General features: G+C 51.9%; 1 protein-coding gene across 2 annotated transcripts in view; it reads right to left on the minus strand.

Annotated features, from left to right (window-relative positions):
* BMS1 (BMS1 ribosome biogenesis factor) overlaps positions 1-18005 on the minus strand; it is a 33249-nt gene extending 15244 nt beyond the window's left edge. Inside the window, exons 1-12 of one of the 2 annotated variants that reach the window (XM_029060272.2) lie at positions 17976-18005; positions 13563-13764; positions 11601-11791; positions 10098-10177; positions 9163-9351; positions 8192-8334; positions 7258-7379; positions 6258-6454; positions 5695-5834; positions 3724-4508; positions 3396-3497; positions 1425-1582 (exon numbers count right to left, since the gene is read on the minus strand). In XM_029060272.2, coding sequence (XP_028916105.1) covers positions 1425-1582; positions 3396-3497; positions 3724-4508; positions 5695-5834; positions 6258-6454; positions 7258-7379; positions 8192-8334; positions 9163-9351; positions 10098-10177; positions 11601-11791; positions 13563-13738 — 2283 coding nt within the window. In that variant the 5' untranslated portion in view covers positions 13739-13764; positions 17976-18005. Of the gene's footprint in view, positions 1-1424; positions 1583-3395; positions 3498-3723; positions 4509-5694; positions 5835-6257; positions 6455-7257; positions 7380-8191; positions 8335-9162; positions 9352-10097; positions 10178-11600; positions 11792-13562; positions 13765-16866; positions 16886-17975 lie in introns of those variants that run through there. The other variant, XM_029060273.2, reaches the window with a different exon arrangement.
* Positions 18006-22840: the final 4835 nt, after the last annotated feature.

Below are 22840 nucleotides of genomic sequence, written 5' to 3' on the forward strand. Positions count from 1 at the left end.
GGTCAAAACCCAGGTTCTCCGACTCCCAGGCTCTTGTTCTTTCCACTAACTGGGCCAGGCTGCTTCTAGCGGCCTGTAGAAAAGACTTGTACAAGGGAGGCTTAATAAATGCTACTGATTAACGAAGATGTACATAAAGATTTGGAAGATGTGATGGGGACGTACACATTTCATGAAATAGTTTTCAATCATTTGAAGAGAAGCAACCATAAACAAAAAATCTAAACTTAAGAAGAAAATATTCGCTACCGAGGCTGGGCAAGGCTGCCATTTCCATATTTGGTGGGCAAGGAGCTCTCTTAAAATTAGGGTGGTGCGGAAATTAAAGGACATACAATACACACACAGAGGGGAAAAAAAGTCCCACTTTTCCACAGGGGATGTTCCCTCTGAGAACAAAATACAAAGACCTATATTTCAATATCAATCAGTTACATTCATCGAGCGCTTACTGTGGGCACAGCACTGTACCGAGCACTTGGGAGGGTACAGAGACACATTCCCTGCCCACAGTGAGCATACAGTCTAGAGGGGAAGACAGGCATTAATATAAATAAATTACAGATGTACGAAGTGCCGTGGGGCTGGAAGGGGGGTGATGAATAAAGGGAGAAAGTCAAGGTGACAGAGAGGGAGAGAAAGAAAAGGAAAAGAAAGCTTGGACGGGGAAGGCCTCTTGGAGATGTCCCTTCAATGAGGCTTTGAAGAGCGGGGGGCATAACTGTCGGGTACGAAAAGGGAGGGCGTTCCAGGCCAGAGGCAGGATGTGGGCGAGAGGTCAGCGCCGAGATACACGAGATCATGGCACGGCGAATAGGCTGGCATTAGAAGAGCGAAGTGTGTGGGCTGGGTTGCAGTAGGAGAGCAGGAGGGTAGGTGAGGTAGGAGGGGACAAGGGGATTGAGTGCTTTAAAACCAACGGTAAGGAGTTTCTGTTTAATGCGGAGGTGGAGGGACAACCACAGGAGGTTCTCGAGAAGTGGGGAAACACGGACTGAATGTTTGGGGAAAAAATGATCCGGGCAGCAGAGCGAAGTATGGACTGGAGTGGGAGAGACAGGAGGCAAGGAAGTTGGCAAGGAGGAGGATACACTAATAATAATAATGCTGGTATTTGTTAAGCGCTATGTGCAAAGCACTGTTCTAAGCGCTGGGGGGGATACAAGGTGATCAGGTTGTCCCACGTGGGGCTCACAGTCTTCATCCCCATTTTACAGATTAGGGAACTGAGGCACGGAGCAGTTAAGTGACTTGCCCACAGTCACACAGCTGACAAGTGGCAGAGCCGGTATTCGAACCCATGACTTCTGACTCCCAAGCCCGGGCTCTTTCCACTGAGCCACGCTGCTTCTTAAAAGCTAGAGTAATCAAGGTGGGATAGGATAAGTGCTTGGATTAACGTGGTAACAGGTAATATGCTTTACCTCCTCTAAATCCCAGTCCTGGGGTGCTTCCACTGGAAACTTGGAGCAATCCAGTCCATCGGCCTTGCGCTTGGACTCTTTGTCTGGACGGCTAACGTGGAACAAGCCTCCGAGCTCTTCCTTGGCTTCTTCTTCATCATCTTCATCATCTTCAGCCACTGTGTGAAAGCGGGCAGAAAAATCGAAAAAATTAAACGTCCCAAATTCTCTCCTCTTCGGGCATTCACTCAGTGCCCTAAAGGAGTTAGGTCACAAATGGGAAACCCCGGAATTACAAGTCAACCGATCGATCGGTGCTACCTATCGAGTGCTTACTGTGTGCAAAGCACTGCACTAAGCAACTGGGAAAGGGCAAACAGAGTGGATCGACGTGATCCTGCCCGTGAGCCCCTTCCGGTCTCCAAGGGGGAAACGGACGGGAAAAATATCGCAGACAATGGAAATAGAATAGATGGATATTTTCGCAAGTGCTGTGGGACTTAGGAGAGTTATCAGAGTGCTTGAGGAAGGGGAGGGCGGAGAGGAAAAATGAGATCTTAGTCAGGGAAGGCCTCTTGGAGGAGATGTGCTTTTTGGAAGGTTCTGACTAGGCCACTGCCCACCCTCAAACTATAAGCAAATCCTTACACTTACCTGAGAAGGGAAAAAGGCAACTACTCTGTAACGGTGGGCCGTGGTGAGAAATAACTAATGAAATGATTAGAGTATCGGCTACAGGAATGCTAAAAAAAGAGTGCAAATTGTCTGATTTTAACGACATTCGGTTCAAGGAGCAGTGGACAATCGTTAATCGGCAGGCTTTACTTTCCTCGCTCTCTACCCCAACTCATCCCCTGAACATACTTAGTCCACAAAGCTTGTCCCTATTGCTTCTGAGGTGTTTTAGTCTACCTAAGGCGATGGTATATTTAAATTCAACGGCCACGTCCGCGTGAGGCAAGTGTTATCTGGAGATCACTTTTCAATAGAAAAAAAAAATCCACGTAGGCCCTAATTTGCATGGAGCAAGCATAAGATTAAGTACCAATTTAGCACTCTAAATTGTTATACTGGGCAGGAGTCAGCATCATTAACATCGTATAGGGCCCCCGCCGTAGGAAAACACTGTATTAGGCACGCGGGGACACAAGTTAAAATCATCGATCCCACCCTAAGGAGTTTACGATCTAAAGGGGGCCACATACAGACAGAAACTGCAAACAGAAATAGGAACAAGAGCCAAGATTATGGATGTGGGAGTTATAGAGGTGTTGCTTTTTTTTAAGATTGTGAGCCCTACAAGGGACAGGGACGACATCTAATCCCCAACTGTGCATTCTTTCCCAGAGCTAAATGTTTAATGAAGATGACCGTCACTACATATACTCAACCATGCCCACATGGAACCCCTCGGTCAGCAGGTCGGCCAGGCAGCAGATATTTCTCCCTTTCCCATTCCTATGCTCTCAAGGCAATCCTCACAAATCCAAGCAGGCTGGCGGCCAAAAGGAGGAAAACGCGGGGTTGCCAACCTCCCTCCCCTCGCCCCTACCTCGGCCCCCCCAGGCCACAGCTACCCACTAGGCAGACTCGGCGGAAAGCCACGCCCAAGGGCTCCAACTCAATACAACAGTCTTGTCTCTGCCAACTCAACCGAGCATTTTTCTGTCCACTCAACACGCACCGCGCTAGCGGCAAATCTCTATCATTTCACCGCCTGTCGAGTCCTGTATCTTTAGTGGTGGGAAAACACCGGTGACAGCCGTGAAAACCTTCCAATACTTGCACCGTACCCTCGGAACAGACGAAGACTCGGGTAGTGAGAGTCTTTTCTGGACATGTCTGCTAATTCTTCTGTACGCTCCCAAGCGCTTTATACGGTGCTCTGCACATAGTAAGCGCTCATTGAATATCACCGATTAACTGACAGAGGGAGCTCAGGAGACCAACCAGAGCATAGGATTGTCAGGAGGAAGACTCGCTTTTCCTCACCTGTTCCGTAAATCAGTTTTCGAAGATTCGGCGTCGCTTGCTGCTGTCTGAGGAAAGCCTCGGCTGCCTTCCGCGTCAGGTCTTCTTTCCACCTGAGGGCCCCTGGAAGAATTACGGTCACAGCACTGAAAGCTAGTCGGCCTCCGACTTCTCTGCATGCCGATGGGGCCGAGACTCGCTACAAGTGCCCCACGTGGGATTTCCCCTCTTGGTGAAAAACGGAAAGCTGGTTCCCACTTGCGTGAGCTCCAACACCTTTAATGGGGGGGGAGCAAAGGTGCCCGGAGCCAGCGTGAGGGGAGAGACGGCTAAAAAACTTAAAGCGTACCTGCAGTCTCTGCCGAGAAGTCAATCTCTTCCCGGTACTCTCCCTCCTCCTTGAGTAAGTCTTCGACCTCGGTGTTCTCCTCTCCTAAATTCTCAGAGTCCAAATGTTCACCGCTAACCGCTTTCCCCCTTTGGGACTTGGGGATCCCCTTCCCAGCAGGCTCCTCGTCTCCCGAGGCCTCTTCCTCGGACTCCAGAGAGGAGCCTTCTTCAGAGTCGGTATCGGAGGCAAACGCCTCTTCGGCCGTACAGTGACCGGAATCTGTCACGGCGAGGGTCGCTTTCTCCCCTGGCGACGGCTTCTTCAGACGTAGGCCCGGGGACAGCCCGGCGCCTTGTTTATATTTACCACCGCTCTGTTTAACGGCCTCGGACTCTGAACTCTCGTCGCTTTCATCTCCCCCAGCAGATTCCTTTACTTCCTCGCCGCCCTCGTCGGCTTCCTCCTCGCCCGAGCTCCTCTCGAGGTCGTCGTCGCTGTCGGCGAATGCCGGCAGGTCCATCTGGATTTCTTCTTTCACCTCCAATTTCACGCGTTTGACACTCCTAGGGGCCCGCTCTTTCTCTGGGGCTCTGTGACCATTCTCGTCATCGTCGTCGTCCTCCTCCTCCTCCTCTTCCTCGTCTGTTCCGTCATCGCTGGCACCGTTTTTCATTCCGTCCTCTTCGAGCATCTCCTCGTCACCATCGTCGTCATCATCTTCTTCCTCTCCCTCGAAGACAGCCTTCCGACGTACCCGGCCAGTTACTGGATCTAGACGCCTTTCTTCCTTCGGCAGAATAAATCTGTATTCCCAAGAGGACGTAACAGAACTCAAAAAAGGAGGCTAAGGGGAAAGCTTCGATGAAATCCTCCCCAGAAAACCGTAAAGGGCACTGGCACCCAGCGCGACGTGCGGGGCTAAAATTTCCTCAGAGAGCATTAGTTCCAAACTAAAAAGCATTATTCCCAAATCAAATCTAAAGACCATATCATTTTTAAACCATTCTGAAAAAGAAGCTTATGAAGCCCACTGACCACAATGCATCAGAGATTTTCCGATAACCACAGACTGACCACCAAGCAGGTGATGCTTCTGAAAGACTAGGGTTTTATTAATCAGCATACGTACTAGGTGCCCAATATTTACCCTAGCACTGTACTAAGTGTTGCTTGGAGCTAATCAGTCTGTCAACTAATCAGCCTGCCAATAGTAATACTACTACTAATTACGGTATTTCTTAAGCTCTTACTCTGTGCCAGGCGCTGGGGTGGATACGAGCAAATCGGGTTGGACACAGTCACTGTTCCACATGGGGCTCACAGTCTCAATCCCCATTTTTACAGAGGAGGGAACTGAGGCACAAAGAAGTTGGGCGGCTTTCCCGAGATCACACAGCGGACAAGGGGTAGAGCCAGGATTAGAAGCCGTGACCTTCTGACTCCCAGGCCCGTGCTCTCTCCACTACATCATTTTCTGAATATCATTCTGGGCAGAGCCTGAAGCAAACATGGTAGGACATTATAAAAGGGGTGGAAAACAATAGCATTTACGGAGCGCCTACTGGGTGCAAAGCACGCTGCTAAGAATTGGAAGAGTACAGTAAAATGAGTAGGATTCCTGCCCTGAAGATGCTGACCATCTAGAGGTGCCGGTATTTTGAGTGCTTACTGCGTGCAGAGTACTCCGTTCAACGTTGGAAGAGCGCAATAAAATGAGAATACGAGCTTCCAGCCCTCGAGGAGCTTACAATCTAAAGGTGGCAGGTCGGTAGCTCGGATCAGTGAAGGTCACTGGGGTCACCATCTGGACTTTTGTTCGTTCGTGCATACATTCACTGAATCGTATTTATTGAGCGCTTACTGTGTGCAGAGTATTGTATTAAGCTTTTGGAAAGGAAAATACAGCAAGGAAGAGAGACAATCCCTGCCCACAACGGGCTTACGGTCTAGAGTAAGAAGTTCTCCCAAGTAAAGAAAAAGCAAGCTTACCCTTGCCTTTCCACCTCCTCTGACCCTAGTGGTTTGGAGTCTGTGAAAAGTGACACTTTGCTTGAAGCCATCTTGGCATCAATGGTGGAATGGGCAGAGATGAGGCTCTGGACAAGTTCTTGGGTAGGACCGACCTCTTCCTAGAGGAAGCGGGAAGGGGGGAGAAATATCAAGTTATCAAATGGCAAATGACCCCAAAGGAAAACATGTCTCTCTCCAAGAACTTCAGACAGGGTGAGGGGCAAACACAGAGAAATTCTTCCCTTTAACACAGGTCAAAAAAAAAAAAAAATGAATTTCAGGAGTAGGAAGTCCACCTGTGGATATAATCTGAACAGCTCTAATATCCAGACAAGATGAATGGACTGGAAGGGAAAAGGAGATGTGAGAAACAATAACTATTATCCCGGGCAAAAAGACAACTTTCTCCTCTCCACTCGCCCACCCACCGCCGGCCCCCTCTAATTCAGGAAGTTTGTCCTAGGAATAGAGAGCCCTGCAGGAAACCAGCCTCCGGCAAACTGAGCCCAGCTCAGACCGAAGCCTCCCGCCCGGCCCCTCACCTCTTCATCCTGAAAAGCATGGCTGCCTCCAAGGTCGACATAAACGGCATCTTTATCGTACAACACGCCGCCGACTCCGGACAGAGGGGCGTACACCAGTTTCTCCTTCTCATTCAGGCAGCGCTTCTTCTGCTGTTCTGGAAGGGCGCAAGGGTCTGGCAAGAAACTGACATCGCTCACGGTAAAGTCCCCTACTCCTGCGAGGCACGGCAGGGAAGCGAGAAAGGTTTCAGAGAAAAGGCCAGTGAAATCGCCAGGTACATTCTGATCAATAACGGTCCCAAACTTCCTTAGCTGACTGGCAGTCTCTGGCATCGGCTTGCATCAGCCCCACCGCATTCTTGTTCCGGTCTGTCCGTCTCCCCCCATTAGACCGTCAAAGGGCAGGGACTGTCTCTGTTAGCGATTTGGACATTCCAAGCGCTTAGTACAGTGCTCTGCACATAGTAAGTGCTCAATAAATACTATTGAATGAGTGAATGAACTTTGGTATATATCTGTAATTTTACTCATTTCTATTGATGTCGTCCACCTCCACTCTAGAGTGTGAGCTCGTTGTGGGCAGAGAACGTCACTACTTACTGCTGTATTGTACTCTCCCGAGTGCTCAGTACGGTGCCCTGCACACAGTAAGCGCGTAATAAATACGACTGAATCCTCACTTTAAAAAGAGCTAGGAAGTCAAGACAAAAATGCCTCGAGCGCCTTTTCACATTTGTGGCTTTCTGAAATTTTAACTCTTCCAGGCAAGCAGGGAGGGGGGACTTTGTCGGTTCGATCTCTGTGGCTGCTCTGAGGCCAGGGCCGTATCTAGCTGGGGAGGAGCTCACCTCTACGACATCAGACCCCCGGCCAGAGCTTGGCAGCAAAGCCCCCCAGCCCGAACACGTTGCTGGGGCCTTACTGCCAGGTTGTCCAAACCGCGGTCAGTTCTAGCCTGAAGATCCGTTCAACCCCGGAGGCTCTTCCAGAACGGAGCCGGAGAGTTCAAAATAAATACCTGGCATGTGAATTTGGCTTTTATTTTTAAGGTGTGCTCCTCTCAGGTAGCCATAAACAGACACCTTCCTGTCACATTTGGAATTAAGTCGGATGTCTTCTGGGTTTGTCAAGTCTTCCATCCTAGGAAAAACAAGAAAAACGACGAATGAGTCTCGGAGAGCTCCTCTACCTCTGGTCGTGACCACACCACCACCTGAGGCAGCCGGGAGTCGAACCCTGCTTTCGCAGAACTCCACGGGGAGGATTGCACCCCGTGGGCACGCCAATAAATGTTAAAGGTACTCTGCTCCCTCAGTAATTTATCCCTACATCCACTCAAGCGCTTAGTACAGTGCTCTGCACACAGTAACCGCTCAATAAATACAAATGAATGAATGAATCCATCAACCATCGCATCGCTCTCCTTACGTCTGACCCAAAAAACCTCCATCTTCAGCTGAAATTCACATCTTCCTATGAGTACCCATGGACTTGAAGATGCTTAAATCATCCTTCGCTCTCCTCCTCTTTAGGCTTCGTCTATTCTCATAGGGATGATAGTCCTTTCATCGTTTTTGGTTTCCTGAACTTTCCGCAGGCTTGCTAAGGGCCTTGACTTGGGAAACCCAAAACCGGTCCCAGGATTAACAGAGGACTAGCCGACGCTTGAACATCTCAAGACACACTGCTATCGTAAAGGCTGCTTAAGTTAAAACTGGCTGATGACGATTCTGGCAAGAGTCTTTCTAGTTCTAATCAATCTTTCTGTGGAAGTTGAATGGATACAATTAATTAGTCACGTCTGGCTTTTCCCGACCAAAGAGAACGCTGGAATAAAACATTTACCTGCTTTCACTTGTCTATCAACTCCGGTCTGTTTTACTCTCCGAAGGGCTTCGTACAGTGCTCCATACACAGTTAAGCGCTCAATAAACAAACGACCGATCGATTACCTGTCTGCCAGGATGTAGGGGTGAGATGTTTGCCACGTAAGCGGTCGAAACTTCATAACAGTGATAAATCGTCCCAGATTGTGTATTTCCTGATTTTGATACTCGCCGTGGACCATCCCCGACAGGTAAAACAATTTAGCACCCTGATGTTTCAAAACAAGAAATTCAATCTGGCTTATATTCCTCTTGACACTAATTAAAATTAAGCACAAACTTTTTCCATAACAATCACCGCTATCCGAAACGTGTCACCGAAAGAGAAGTATTTTCCTTTTTAGGTCCGAAATTCCTTGCATTTTTCCAACTACTGCATACTTAATGAGTCAAAAATCCCATTCAGAGCTGGTGGGCTACCAGGAGACAGGGATCTGGGCGACCCTAATATCCTGTTTTGCTCCAGGTAACAAGGCTGTCAGTTGTGTTCAATAACAAAACTGACCTGAGGGGTGTTATTAATAATGTTAGTATTTGTTAAGCGCTTACTATCTGCCGAGCACTGTTCTAAGCGTTGGGGTAGATACGGGGTAATTAGGTTGTCCCATGTGAGGCTCACAGTCTTAACCCCCATTTTACTGATGAAGTAACTGAGGGCCAGAGAAGTCAAGTGACTTGCCCACAGTCACACAGCTGACAAGTGGCAGAGCCGGGATTTGAACCCATGACCTCTGAATCCCAAGCCCGGGCTCTTTTCACCGAGCCATGCTGTGTTATTAGAAAACATTCATGAAGCCCCTAGGGTGCTCCAGCACTGACAGTGTTGGGGGTGGTGGCGGGGAAGCATTTCCCAAGTGGTATGCACCCTCGGAAAATCTTATCTTGTAAATTCCACGTAATTAAATCTGCAGAAGCAAAGGGGATCCCCAAATGCCAGTTAAAGTCAGGTTTCTACTTGAACCCGTCAGCTCTCCACAGTCCCTCCACCGAAGGCGGTTCGAATGGTCGGTCCTAAGCAACCCTTTTGATTTTCTTACCGGATAGACTTCTGTCCAGAACCTGTGCTTCAATCTCTTCTTTGTCTTCTTGAGTTGCTTGTTATTCTTAAAGGTGTCCAGGTGGGTGAGCACCCCCATGATTTTAGGGAAGCCATGGACCTGGCAGATGTTCAGAAATTCAAAGGTTTCCATTTCAAACCCAAAGCTGGCATCGATGAGCATCAGAACCTGAAGACAAAACAACGGGCCCTTGACGTGGGAGCGGCTGCCGGTGAAGCCATCAGAGAACCTAACTCGCCTTCTAGGTCTATTTGGGGGGTCACAGTGACAAGCCCGCACGACTCCCTTACCCGCGTCTTTCTTCCCCACTCGTGAGTTCCAACGCAAAATCCATAAAAGAAAATCCCTCAAATCTCATTTTGACCCTTTAGAAGACTCTTCATTTTAAGGGTTCCAAATGGAATTGATACACTACTTGAAGACCTCACTAAAACACCTACAGGTCTTTGACGGGAATGAAACGGAAAACCACTAATCAAAAAGAGAAGACGGCCACACGTTGGAAAAAGAGGGGGCAGTTGGCAGTGTCAGCGGAGGACAACCTGGGCCTTGGTGGAAGCAAAAAAAGTCCCGAATGCAATCTGAGGAATACGCTCTGAAGTTACAATCTTCCTAAAATCTCCCCTTCCTCAGCAAAACAAATTCAGGAAGATATCTGCAACTACTTTAACAGGTGGGCATTTTCTGCAAAACAAACATTGGTGCGTTTGGTTGTCAGGGAAGGGGGTGCTTCTTTTAAAATTTCTTTTGGAAAGACCACAAAAATCTTCCGTGCTTGGCAGAACATTCGACATCTTATGGAGGTGAAAGAATTTGTAGAGATTGTCCCGGAACAGTAAAATCGACTCGCTAATATGTACGTTAGCTATGAATACGCTCTCCCCGAGAAACCCAGGCTTTCTCAAAGACCTTACCAAATCGGCCACTTTGGCCAGATCGATCATGACGTTAATGTCACAGCCACATTCGATGATAGTGAGCCGGCGTTTTTTACCTATAAGACAAATGACATTTCTGAAGAATTGAAAACACCCTAAGAAAATGTCTACATTTTAATGGCATTTCTAAGCACTTACTACGTGCCAGATACCAGCCGATCAGGTTGGACGCAGTCCAGGTCCCACATGGGGCTCACAGTCTTAATCCCCATTTTACAGATGAGGGAAACTGAGGCACGGAGAAGCTAAGAGACAGAGGCAGATGACCCAGCAGACAAATGGCAGGCTCAGGATTAGAACCCAGTTCCTCCTGACTCCCAGGCCTGTGCTCTATCCACTACGCCACGCTGCTTCTCCAAGCTGTTTGCTCTCGACCTTGACTGCGCAAGCATTTCCATCTCCTTCTAAAACAACCCGAAGAAGTTTCAGAATATTCGCTACCGTTCAATATCGACGACGCACTCTTATGGATCTTAGGGATGTGTGATTCCTAGAGTTCTTAGAGAAGGGAGCCGCAATAAAACGGATCTAGGCTCTGCATTTCCCCCCCTCACCCCCATCACAGTCCGGCTATTCCCGCTTCTTTAATCCGCAGGGGGATTTCTGATGGATTTCTAAAGCCCCAGCTCTGACAATCGTGCTCCAGAGGCTGTGCATGGTAGTGGCTGATTCACCCTTACGTTAGAAGGATGAAACAATCCTTGAGTCCCATCCGAGTTTTCCACAGCCTCCTTGGAGAATCGAAAGGGACTTCTTTAAAATGTGCAATAAAACAATTTGTGAATAATGATAATAATGGCATTTGTTAAGCGCTTACTATGTGCAAAAGCACTGTTCTAAGCGCTGGGGGGGGGGGGGGATACAAGATGAGCAGGTTGTCCCCCGTGGGGCTCACAGTCTTCACCCCTATTTTACAGATGAGGGAGCAGTTAAGTGACTTGCCCAAAGTCCCACAGCTGACAAGTGGGGATTCGAACCCCCGACCTCTGCCTCCCAAGCCCGTGCTCTTTCCACTGAGCCACGCCGCTTCTATTGTGAAGCATTAGGTGCGCCGGTTTCTTCAGCGAATAGCACGGCCACATTCCAAATCTTCTTTTCACCTAGTTCTCCTACAACACAAGGGCCGCGTTCCCGTGAAAATTCACAGGAGTGAAGGGGCGTTCCGTGGTCCTCGGCCGCCCGATGCCTCGCGCCCCCACACACGCGTGTGCGAATGCACACAAGCGGCACCCCCCGACAACCCAGCGCCCTAACTCCCCGGCCCCCTTCTACCCAAAATGCGTCCCGAAGACCCGCTCGCTCGATGGCGGGACCGAGTAGTTGAGAAATTCCAGCCGAGCCCTTTCCGTTAGAGAGGAAATGGAAATCGGGTCGTTTCCCCCTTGCTTTCGCCACCCAAATCCAGCGCAGACAGCGGGGCGGCCGGGGGAGACGAGAGCGGGGACGAGGTCTCATCTCGGGCCGCGGTCCGGCTCTCACCTGACACGATCGTCACGGGGCCTCGGATGTCTGTCAATTTCTGCCGGGTGAAGTTCCGGATGAGGCAGTGGATCAGAGTGCTCTTCCCCACTTTCGGCGGCCCCATCACCACCACCACCACGGGCGGCGGTTCTAAAGGAGTGCGATCGACCACTGGGATGTGATGCTTCTTAGTCTTCAAGTCCTGGGTCCTGTAGGTGAAGACATCCGATATCGTTCCCCGTTCTCCCCGCACCGACCCCGAAAACCATTTCGTAGAGTATTAAGGAGAAGAGCCCTCTAAACAGGTGGCCCGGTGCAACTTTCCATTTTGAACGTCAGGACAAAAAACCGGCGAGGAAGGGGACGGGCGTCTAAGAAGAAACACCGTTTCGGAGTCTTTCCTCAACCGAAATGGGAAATCCTCAGGAGAAGCGAGGCCGGGAGTCCGTCCAGCCCAAAAGCGCACGGGTGAGCCGTCGCTCCTACCATCCCCACGGAGTCGGCTCCCGTGAACCCCGCGTGGGGTGGGACTGCGGCTGACCTGATTATCTTGGACCTATCCCCAGTGCTTAGCACACTGCTTGGCACATCGGAAGCGCTTCAAAAATCCTATCGACGCTCATGACTACCTACGGAAAAGACAGGACCGCTAGTAACAGATTTGTCTGCCCCCCCCCCCCCCCCCCCGCCTGGTCAAAAAAAAAAGGGGCAGCGTGATCTAGCCGTAATAACTACAACTGTGATCTCTGTCAAGCGCTTACTATGTGCCAAGCACCGTACCAAGCGCTGAGGTGGATACAAACAGATGGGGTCGGACGGCCCCTGTCCCGCGTGGGGCTCACAGTCTCAATCCCCATTTCGTAGGTTCGATCGGTCGTATTTATGGAGCGCTACACAGCAAGAGCCCAGTAAATACGGCTGAATGAATGAATGAATGCAGAGCAGCGCACTAAGTGCTTGGAAAGTACAATAGAGCAATAACGAGAGACAATCCCCATCCAAAACCGGGCTTATGAGGTCACTGGGGCTCAAACAAGTGAAGTGATAATGCTGGTATCTGTTCAGCGCTTACTATGTGCAGAGCACGGTTCTAAGCGCTGGGGTAGATACAGGGTGATCGGGCTGTCCCACGTGGGGCTCCCGGTCTTCATCCCCATTTTACAGATGAGGGAACTGAGGCCCAGAGAAGTGAAGTGACTTGCCCAAAGTCACACAGCGGACAAGCAGCAGAGCCGGGATTCGAACCCATGACCTGAAGTGACTCGCCCAAGGACACGCAAGCAAGCACACAGCAGCAGTGGAATGAGCCCTAGGGCCGTGCTCCATCCACTACGCCGCGCCGCGTGGAAAGATGACAGGCCCGGGAGTCCGGAGCCGGGGTTCTAATCCTGACTTGGCCGTCTGCCTGCGGCGTGACCTCGGGCAAGTGGCTAAATCTCTCTGGGCCCCCGTCTCCTCGTCTCTAAAATGGGAGTAATAAGCCGTGAGCCCCAGGGGGACAGGGACTGTCTCTCATCTGATTATCTTTTATCTACCACTCTGCACGGTGCTCGGCACCCAGTAAGTGCTTAGACAGCATCGTTATTATTTTTATTAATGTGACGGCTGGAGGCTTAAGAAAAAAAATCCAAGGAATAGCTGGAAAGCAGGCAAACCTCAAACCCTGATTTTGGAACGTTGAGTGTTTCGGAAGGAGACGACCGTACCGGGCATCATCAGTAGCTCAATCGCGCAATCGTACCTATTGAGGGCTTAGTGGGCGCGGAGCACTGCGCTAAGAGCTCCAGAGAGTCCCTGACGACAATATCACAGATACCTTCCCTGCCCACAGCAAGGTGGAGGATTAAGCTCACGGCTTGGAGTTTACAGGCCAGAGAATCCGATTCCTTTATCCCTCTTCAGAAAAAGGGAAGCAGAGAATCACTTGGCCGGGTACCACCGAGCTCGGCATCCCAGCGGACCCCCGCCCCCCCCCCGTACCTGTGGAAGGCCCTGGCCATCCGCACGGCAGACTGGACCGCGAACGCTCTGGGGTTTCTTTTGCGGGCATCTTCCTCATCCCCAAGCCCGAGGTCCTTCAGGTGCCTTTTCTTCTTCTTGTCGGCTTTTGGCCCACTCTGCTTCTTGCGGTGCTTTTTCTTGTCCTGGTCTTCCATGTCTGCCGACGGCTTCCAGGGGTCACCTGCCGGGCGGGTCAAGGAACGAAAGGTTTCACGAAAGAAAAGCGCCCAAATGGCAACAGCGGCGGCATCGTCCAAGCGCTTACGGCCTGCGATGAAGCACCGTACTGAGGGCTGGGAGAGAATAAACAGATAGGGTTCCTGGCCCTCGGGGAGTTCACAATCTCAGCGTGGAAGAGGGGAAAAGGGACTGGGGCCGGACACCAGGAACGAGACCCAGTCAACACAAACGGCCTTCACGGAAGGCTGAGAAGGCCCTTTGCTTCTAACAGGGATGAGAGAGAGCATTAAAAACACCATTCTCAGATTCAAGAGCACGGTCCCGCGGGGCGGAGGACCCGGCTTCCGATCCCGGCTCCGCGACCTTGGGCGAGTCGCTCTGACTTCTCTGAGCCTCCGTTCCCTCATCTGTAAAATGGGGGTTCAGACCGTGAGCCCTACGCGGGACTGTGTCCGACCCTGTTATCTCGTACCTATCCCGGGGCTTAGTACAGTGCCTGGCGCACTGCGGGGGCTTGACAGATACGACAACTATTATTATTATTATCGCTATTATGCAATGCCGTCACCCAGGTCCCAGCACCTGCATCAAAGGAGAGCCCGGCAAGCCGTCCTGGCTGCCGCGAGGCAGACGGCCAGATGGACCGCGACCTAAGGTCACCCGTGTTCCCTCTGGCCATGGCATGGGACTGTCCATTTTGAAGCGGGCGGGCGGGCGGGACCCCATCTCCACACGAGGTGGGGGCGACGTCAAAGACCCGGGCCGGCGAACGAACCGGACCTGTGGACCTTCAGTTATGGGGTCAGGGGCCGGGCCGATTCAGGCAGACGGGAAAACTGTTTTAAAGGAATGATGCTCCGCCTGGATCTTGTAACACAGTCACCGCTTGGTTTCCATTTTTTGGTTTCGCCCCACGTGGGGACACGGAGTCCGTCCGACCTACCCCAGCGTTTAGAACGGAGTAAATCTGGGTACAGAGTAAGCAGTGAACAAGCACCCTAATAATAATAATAATACTGGTATTTGTTAAGCGCTTACTATGTGCCGAGCACCGCTGGGGCAGACACAGGGTCATCGGGTCGTCCCACGTGAGGCTCACAGTTAATCCCCATCTTACAGACGAGGTCACTGAGGTCCAGTGAAGTGACTTGCCCAGGGTCACGCAGCTGACGAGTGGCAGAGCCGGGATGCGAACCCATGACCTCTGACTCCCAAGCCCGGGCTCTTTCCACCGAGCCATACGGCGAGAGCCTGCAGCAAAGCAAAGGCAAGCTTCGCCAACAGACAAGTCCTGCGTCTCCACCCTGTTCCACGCTGATCACCTTTGGAATAAGCCACCTAGAAATTAACTACATCCGCTTAAAAAGTAGACATCTTGGGGGCAGGGAACGCCGCTCACGATGTGCTTCCCCTCGCCTCAGAACAGCGGACCCCACCGAAGGGCCTAAACGCCGCTGTCGCTAATAGAAAGTGAGCCAAAGCTAGGCGGCAAAAACCAGGCCCAGGTGAAAGATCTTGTCTTAGAAAGGCAATGGCTCTTCCTCTCTCCCTACAGAAGCAACCGGAAACTCTTGGACTCCTTCAGGACACACCTCCAAGTGGGGCTTAAATGGGTAGAGATTTGGGAGTCAGAAGGGACGCACCTAAAAGTGGTGCTCGAATGGGTAGAGATTGGGGAGTCAGAAGGAGCACATCTAAAGGTGGTGCTCAAATGGGCAGAGGAGAGATCGGGGAGTCCCAAGGACCCGCGTCGAAGCAGCATGGCTCAGTGGAAAAGAGCACGGGCTTTGGAGTCAGAGGTCATGGGTTCGAACCCCGGCTCTGCCGCTTGTCAGCTGTGTGACTTTGGGCAAGTCACTTTACTTCTCGGTGCCTCAGTTACCTCATCTGTAAAATGGGGATTAAGACTGTGAGCCCCACGTGGGACAACCTGATTCCCCTGTGTCTACCCCAGCGCTTAGAACAGTGCTCGGCACATAGTAAGCGCTTAACAAATACCAACATCATCATCATCATCATCATCGTCTCGGAACCACCACTCTCCCGCTCTGGGACCGGAGGCAAGTCGTTTCAGTTCTCCGTGCCTCCGTTGCCTCGACCGTAAAATGGGGACTACGAGCCCCACGTGGGACACGGATCGGGTCCAACCCGCTTATCTCGTATCTACCCCGGCGCCCGGGACGGCGCCTGGCGCGCAGCAAGCGCTTCGCAAATTAAAAGCGTCAAAACGGAGGGGAGCGGTGTGTGCCTCGACACCACCGGCTCCGACCCCGGGTCCACTGACCCCTGCCAAACACCCAGACTCCCGCTGGCCCGGCCCTCGGAGCCGAATCCTCGTCCTAAAACATCACGCTGCACCCTTCTTCCCATTCCTCGAAAACCTCCAACGGTTGCCCGCTCCCCTCCGCGTCAGGCGGGAACTCCAGCTCTAAGACCGTCTCGCCCCCAGCTGATCCCCCGTCGCCTCCCCCTGTACCACAGCTTTCCCGCTTCACTCCTCTCAACTCCATCGCCCGCCCCCTTCCCAAAGCCCTTCTGCAAACACACCTCCTCCGGGAGGCCTTCCTTGAATAATCTCTAATCCCCCTCTGCCACATCCACCTGTTGCCGCTTCGGCATCGCTTGGGCGCCTGGGTGGACCCAAGGCCCCACCAGAACCAGTCGGGTCTAAGACAAACGCACGTTTCACCGCTTCCTCCCGCGATGTACTTTGGCGGCGGCGGCGGCGGCGTCTCCCCGGCCGGACGGCGGACGCCTCGAGCGCCGGGGTCACCTACGGTAATGCTGCCATGCTCTCCCAGGCGCTCAGTACAGTGTTCCGCACCCTGCAGGTACTCAATAACTATAGAAGATTCCTCCTCTTCCTCCTCCTCCTTCTTCCTTCCTTCCCTCCCTCCTCCTCTTTCCTCCCTCCCCATCCTCCACCTCCTCTTCCTCCTCCTTCCCTCCCTTCCTCTCTCTCTCTCCCCCTCACTCCTCCTCCTCCACGTGGCTCGGCGGCAAGAGCCCGGGCTGGGGAGTCAGAGGTCATGGGTTCGAATCCCCGCTCTGCCGCCCGACCGTGGGCGAGCCACTGGGCTTCTCCGGGCCTCGGTTCCCTCACCTGTAAAATGGGGATGGAGACGGCGAGCCTCAGGTGGGACCGCCTGATGAAACCCTACCTCCCAACAAATACCGACATGATTGTTCTTCTCTCTCCTCCCGGTTCCTTCCTCCCTCCCTCCCTCCCTCCTCTTTTTCCTCTGTTTCTCCCTCTTTCTTTTTCGCCCTTTCTCCCCTGTCCTCCTCCCTTCCCCCCCTTCTCTTCCTCCCTCCCCCCTCCTCTCTACCCTCCTCCTCTTCCTCCCCCCTTCTCTCTCCTCTTCCTCCCCCTCCCGTCTTCCTCCTCCCTTCTCATTCATTCAACAGTATTTATTGAGCGCTTCCTATGTGCAGAGCCCTGTACTAAGCGCTACTGGACTAAGCGCTCTCTCCCCCCTCTTCCTCGCTAATTTCCCCCTCCCCCTCCCCCCTTCTCTCTCCCCTCCTCCTCTTCCTCCCCCTCCCGTCTTCCTCCCCCCTTCTCTCCTCTCTCCTTCTCTCCTCCCTCCTCCTCCTTCCTCCCTCCTCCTCCCCCCTTCTCTCCTCCCTCCTCCTCCCTCCTCCCCCTTCTTCCCTTCTCTCTCTCCTCCTCCCCTTCCTCCCCCTCCTCCCCCTCTTCTTCCCCCTCCTCCTCCCCCCTTCTCTCTCCCCTCCTCCTCTTCCTCCCCCTCCCGTCTTCCTCCCCCCTTCTCTCCTCCCTCCTTCTCTCCTCCCTCCTCCTCCTTCCTCCTCCTCCTCCCTCCTCCTCCCCCCTTCTCTCCTCCCTCCTCCTCCCTCCTCCCCCTTCTTCCCTTCTCTCTCTCCTCCCTCCCCTTCCTCCCCCTCCTCCCCCCCTCTTCTTCCCCCTCCCCCTCCCCCCTTCTCTCTCCCTCCTCCTCTTCCTCCCCCTCCCGTCTTCCTCCTCCCTCCTCCTCTTCCTCCCTCCTCCCCCTTCTTCCCTTCTCTCTCTCTCCTCCCTCCCCCCCCCTCCCCTTCCTCCCCCCTCCTCTTCTCTCCCCCTCTTCCTCCCTCCCTCTTTCTCCCTCCTCCTTTTCCTCCCCCCTCCTCTCCCCCCTTCCTCCCCCCTCTTTCTCCCTCCTCCTCCTCCTCCTCCTCCCCCCCCCCCCACCCCGCCCGGGGTTGCAGACCCACCGCTCCTGCTCCTCCTCCTGCTGCTGCTGCTGCTGCTGGGCCGCTGGGGGGGGGGGGGGGGGGGGAGGTGGGTCTGGCGGCGTCACGCGGCGGGCGGAAGCGGAAGTGCGGGCGGCGCCGCGGGCGGGGAGGGGAGGAGGGAGGCGGCGGGTCCGCCCTTTTCCCCTTCCGGCCGGGAACGCGCACCGCGCCGCACCCCCCCCCCCCCCCCTCCCGCCGGACGCCTTTCGCGGACGCACACGCGCCGAGGCAACGACTGCCCTGTAACCATAGTAACCGCCTGGCCGTTCCTTAACCCCTTGCGAGCTGCACGGCGCTGCTCTAAGCGCTGGGGGGAGAGGCAGGGGAATAATGATAATGATAATAATAATAATAATAATAACGACAATAAGCATGCCGGCGTTGGTTAAGCGCTTACTGTGTGCGCTGGGCTAAGCGCTGGGGGAGAGGCAAAGTTAGAATAATAATAATTATAATTATAATAATGTTGCCCTGCTCTAAGCGCTGGGGGGAGATGCAGGGGAATAATAACAATAAGAATAATAATAGCAACAATAATCATGTCGGCGTTGGTTAAGCGTTTACTATGTGCACTGTGCTAAGCGCTGGGGGAGATGCAAAGTTAGAATAATAATAATAATAATGTTGCGCTGCTCTAAGCTAAGGGGGGAGATACAGGGTAATAATAATAATAATAATAGCAACAACAATGATAATGTTGGTGTTTGTTAAACGCTTACTATGTGCCCTGTTCTAAGCGCTGGGGGAGATACAAAGTTATAATAATAATAATAATATAGTGATAATGATGTTGGTATCTGTTAAGCGCCTACTGTGGGCACTGTTCTAAGCGCTGGGGGAGATACAGAGTTATAATAATTATAATAATAAAGATGTTAGTATCTGTTAAGCGCTTACTGTGTGCACAGCGCTGCTCTAAGCTTTGGGGGGGAGATACAGGGTAATAATAATAATAATAATAATAATAATAGCAACAACAATGATAATGTTGGTGTTTGTTAAACGCTTACTTTGTGCACTGTTCTAAGCGCTGGGGGAGATACAAAGTTATAATAATAATAATATAGTGATAATGCTGTTGGTATCTGTTAAGCACCTACTGTGGGCACTGTTCTAAGCGCTGGGGGAGATACAGAGTTATAATAATTATCGTGATAAAGATGTTGCTATCTGTTAAGCGCCTACTGTGGGCACTGTTCTAAGCGCTGGGGGAGATACAGAGTTATAATAATAATTATAATGTTGGTATCTGTTAAACCCTTACTATGGGCAGAGCACTGCTCTAAGCGCTGGGGGGAGTTACAGGGGAATAATAATAATAATAATAGCAACAATAATAATGTTGGTGTTTGTTAAGCACTTACTGTGTGCACTGTGCTAAGCGCTGGAAGATACAAAGTTATAATAATAATATAATAATAATGTCGGTATCTGTTAAGCGCTTACTATGTGCAGAGGACTGTTCTAATAATACTAATAATGTTGGTATTTGTTAAGCGCTTACTAATAATAATAATGTTGGTATTTGTTAAGCGCTTACTATGTGCCGAGCACTGTTCTAAGCGCTGGGATAGATACAGGGTAATCAGGTCGTCCCACGTGAGGCTCACAGTTAATCCCCATTTTACAGAGGAGGGAACTGAGGCACAGAGAAGTGAAGTGACTTGCCCACAGTCACCCAGCTATGTGCAGAGCGCTGCTCTAAGCGCTGGGGGAGATACAGAGTCATCAGGTTATTCCACGTGGGGTCCACAGTCCTCATCCCCATTTTATTAATAATAATGATAATGTTGGTATTTATTAATAATAATGATAATGTTGGCATTTATTAATAATAATGATAATAATGTTGGTATTTGTTAGGCCCTTACTATGTGCCGAGCACCGTTCGAAGCGCCGGGGGACCTACGGGGTCGTCAGGCTGCCCCGTGTGAGGCTCACCGTCTTCACCCCCGTTTTATTAATAACGATAATAATCATGTGGGTGTTTCTAAAGCACTTACTACGCGCCAAGCTCTGTTCGAAGCGCTGGTGGGGATGCAGGGTCATCAGATGGTCCCACCTGAGGCTCACGGCCTTCATCCCCATACTACAGATGCGGTGACCGAGTCACGGAAAAGTGAAGGGGCTCGCCCAGGGTCACACGGCGGACAAGCGGCAGAGCCGGCATCCGAACCCACGACCTCTGACCCGCCAAGCCCGGGCTCTCTCCGCTGAGCCACGCTGCTGCTTGTTTTGCCGTCTGCCTCCCCCCTTTTTAGACCGTGAGCTCATCGCTGGGCAGGGATGGTCTCTGTCTGGGGCCCAATTCTGCGTTCCAAGCGCCTAGTACAGTGCTCTGCACATAGTAAGCGCTCAATAAATACAATTGAACGAAGGAAGGGAAGGGGACGGCCCACCCCGGCAGGCTGAGGCCCGGCAGACCCCGAGGCCTGGGCCCGGTGCCCTCGCACCCCGCCGTTCGGAAGCAGAGACCCAACGTGAGCTGGGTTCCAAACCCGCCTCCCACACCGGGTCCGCTGCCTGACCTCGGGCAGGTCCCTTCACCTCTCCGCGCCTCGCTTCCCTCATCTGGAAAATGGGCGTTAAACCTGGGAGCCCCGGGAGGGCCGGGGACTTAGTCCAAGCTCTTAGTGGGGGGGGGGGGGGGCTCTGCGCGCAGGAAGCGCTCAGTAAATACCCCCGAACGAATGGCTAAGGGAAGGGATGTGTCTCTTCATCGTTACACTGGGATCTTCCAGATGCTTCGTACGGTGCTTTGCGCAGGTTTGCACTCGGTAAATATGTTTGAACGAATGAATAAGGGCAGGAACGCATCCGTTTGTCGTTAGACTGTATTCTCCCAAACGCTCAGTACAGTGCTTCGCACGCGGTAAGCGCTCGATAAATACGATCGAGTGAACAAGGGCAGGAATGCGTCCGTTTGTCGTTAGAGTCTATTCTCCCCAACGCTCAGTACAGTGCTTCGCACACGGTAAGCGCTCGATAAATATGATCGAATGAATAAGGGCGGCAATGTGTCCGCTGTTAGAGTCTATTCTCCCCAACGCTCAGTACAGTGCTTTGCACACGGTAAGTACTCAATAAATATGTTTGAATGAATGAATGAATGAATGAATGAATAAGGGCAGGAATGGGTCTGTTGGTTGTTAGAGTCTATTCTCCCCAACGCTTAGTACAGTGCTTTGCCCGCGGTAAGCATTCAATAAATACGATTGAATGAATGAATAAGGGCAGGAATGCGTCAGTTTGTTAGACTGTATTCTCCCCAGTGCTTAGTACAGTGTTTTGCACACGGTGAACACTCAATAAATATGTTTGAATGAATGAATAAGGGAAGGGATGTGTCTCTTCATTGTTACAGGGTGATCTTCCAGATGCTTAGTACAGTGCTTTGCACAGGTTTGCACTCAATAAATATGTTCGAATGAGTGAATAAGGGCAGGAACGCGTCAGTTTGTCGTTAGACTGTATTCTCCCCAACGCTTAGAACAGTGCTTCGCACACGGTGAGCGCTCGATAAATACGATCGAATGAACAAGGGCAGGAATGCGTCCGTTTGTCGTTAGAATGTATTCTCCCCGACGCGTAGTACAGTGCTTTGCACCCGGTAAGCACTCAACAAATAAGATTGAATGAATAAGGGCAGGAACGCGTCAGTTTGTTCTTAGACTGTATTCTCCCAAACGCTTAGGACAGTGCTTTGCACACGGTAAGCACTCGATTAAATATGATTGAATGCATGAATAAGGGCAGGAATGCGTCCGTTTGTTGTTCGAGTCTGTTCTCCCCGACGCTTAGTACAGTGCTTTGCACGTGGTAAGCACTCAATGAATATGATCGAGTGAATAAGGGCAGGAATGCGTCTGTCTGGCGTTAGACTGTATTCTCCCCAACGCTTAGTACAGTGCTTGGCACACGCTGAGTGTTCAGTAAATACGATTGAATGAATGAATTCAGGGCAGGAATGTGGGTGTGTTTGTTGTGCGTTCGTGCATTCATTCATTCAATCAGTCGTATTTATTGAGCACCTACTGTATGCTGCGCGCTTTAGAGTGTACTCTCCCCAACGCTTAGTACAGTGCTTTGCACACGGTAAGCGCTCAACAAATTCGACTGAATGAATGAGTAAGGGCAGGAACGTGTGTGTTTCTTCTTACGTAATAATGATGGTGTTGGTTAAGCGCCTACTAGGTGCCCAGCACTGCTTAGTGCAGTGCTCGGCACACAGTGAGCGCTCAATAAATACGAACGAATGAAGGAAAGGAGCTGACACCTCTTTCTCTGGTTTCCCCCTCTTTCTCTCTCCACCCCCTCCCTGTGTCCCTCCTCCACTGCCCACCCCGCCCCCCCCCCCACCCTACCCAAGCACTTACTGTGTGCAGAGCACTGTACTGAGCGCTTGGGAGAGGACAATACAGCAGTGAAGAGTGACGGTCCCTCCCTGCCCACAACTAGCTCGCGTCCAGCTCTAACGTTGGTATTTGTTAAGCGCTTACTACGTGCAGAGCACTGTTCTAAGCGCTGGGGGAGACACGGGGTCATCGGGTTGTCCCACGTGAGGCTCGCCGTCTTCATCCCCGTTCGACAGATGAGGGAGCTGAGGCCCAGAGAAGTGAAGTGACTCGCCCACAGTCACCGAGCCGGCAAGTGGCAGGGCCGGAATTCGAACCCACGACCTCTGACCTGCAACCCCGGGCTCTTTCCACTGAGCCACGCTGCTTCTCCACTCCCGTCCAGGCCCCCTCCGTCCTTTAGACCGTAAGCTCTCTGTGGGCAGGGAATGTGTTATATTCTCCTATTGTCCTCTCCCAAGGGTTTATAGTCCAGTCCTCTGCACACAG

Source organism: Ornithorhynchus anatinus, chromosome 3 (genome assembly GCF_004115215.2).
Source record: "Ornithorhynchus anatinus isolate Pmale09 chromosome 3, mOrnAna1.pri.v4, whole genome shotgun sequence".
In the NCBI taxonomy this organism is placed as follows: Eukaryota; Metazoa; Chordata; class Mammalia; order Monotremata; family Ornithorhynchidae; genus Ornithorhynchus; species Ornithorhynchus anatinus.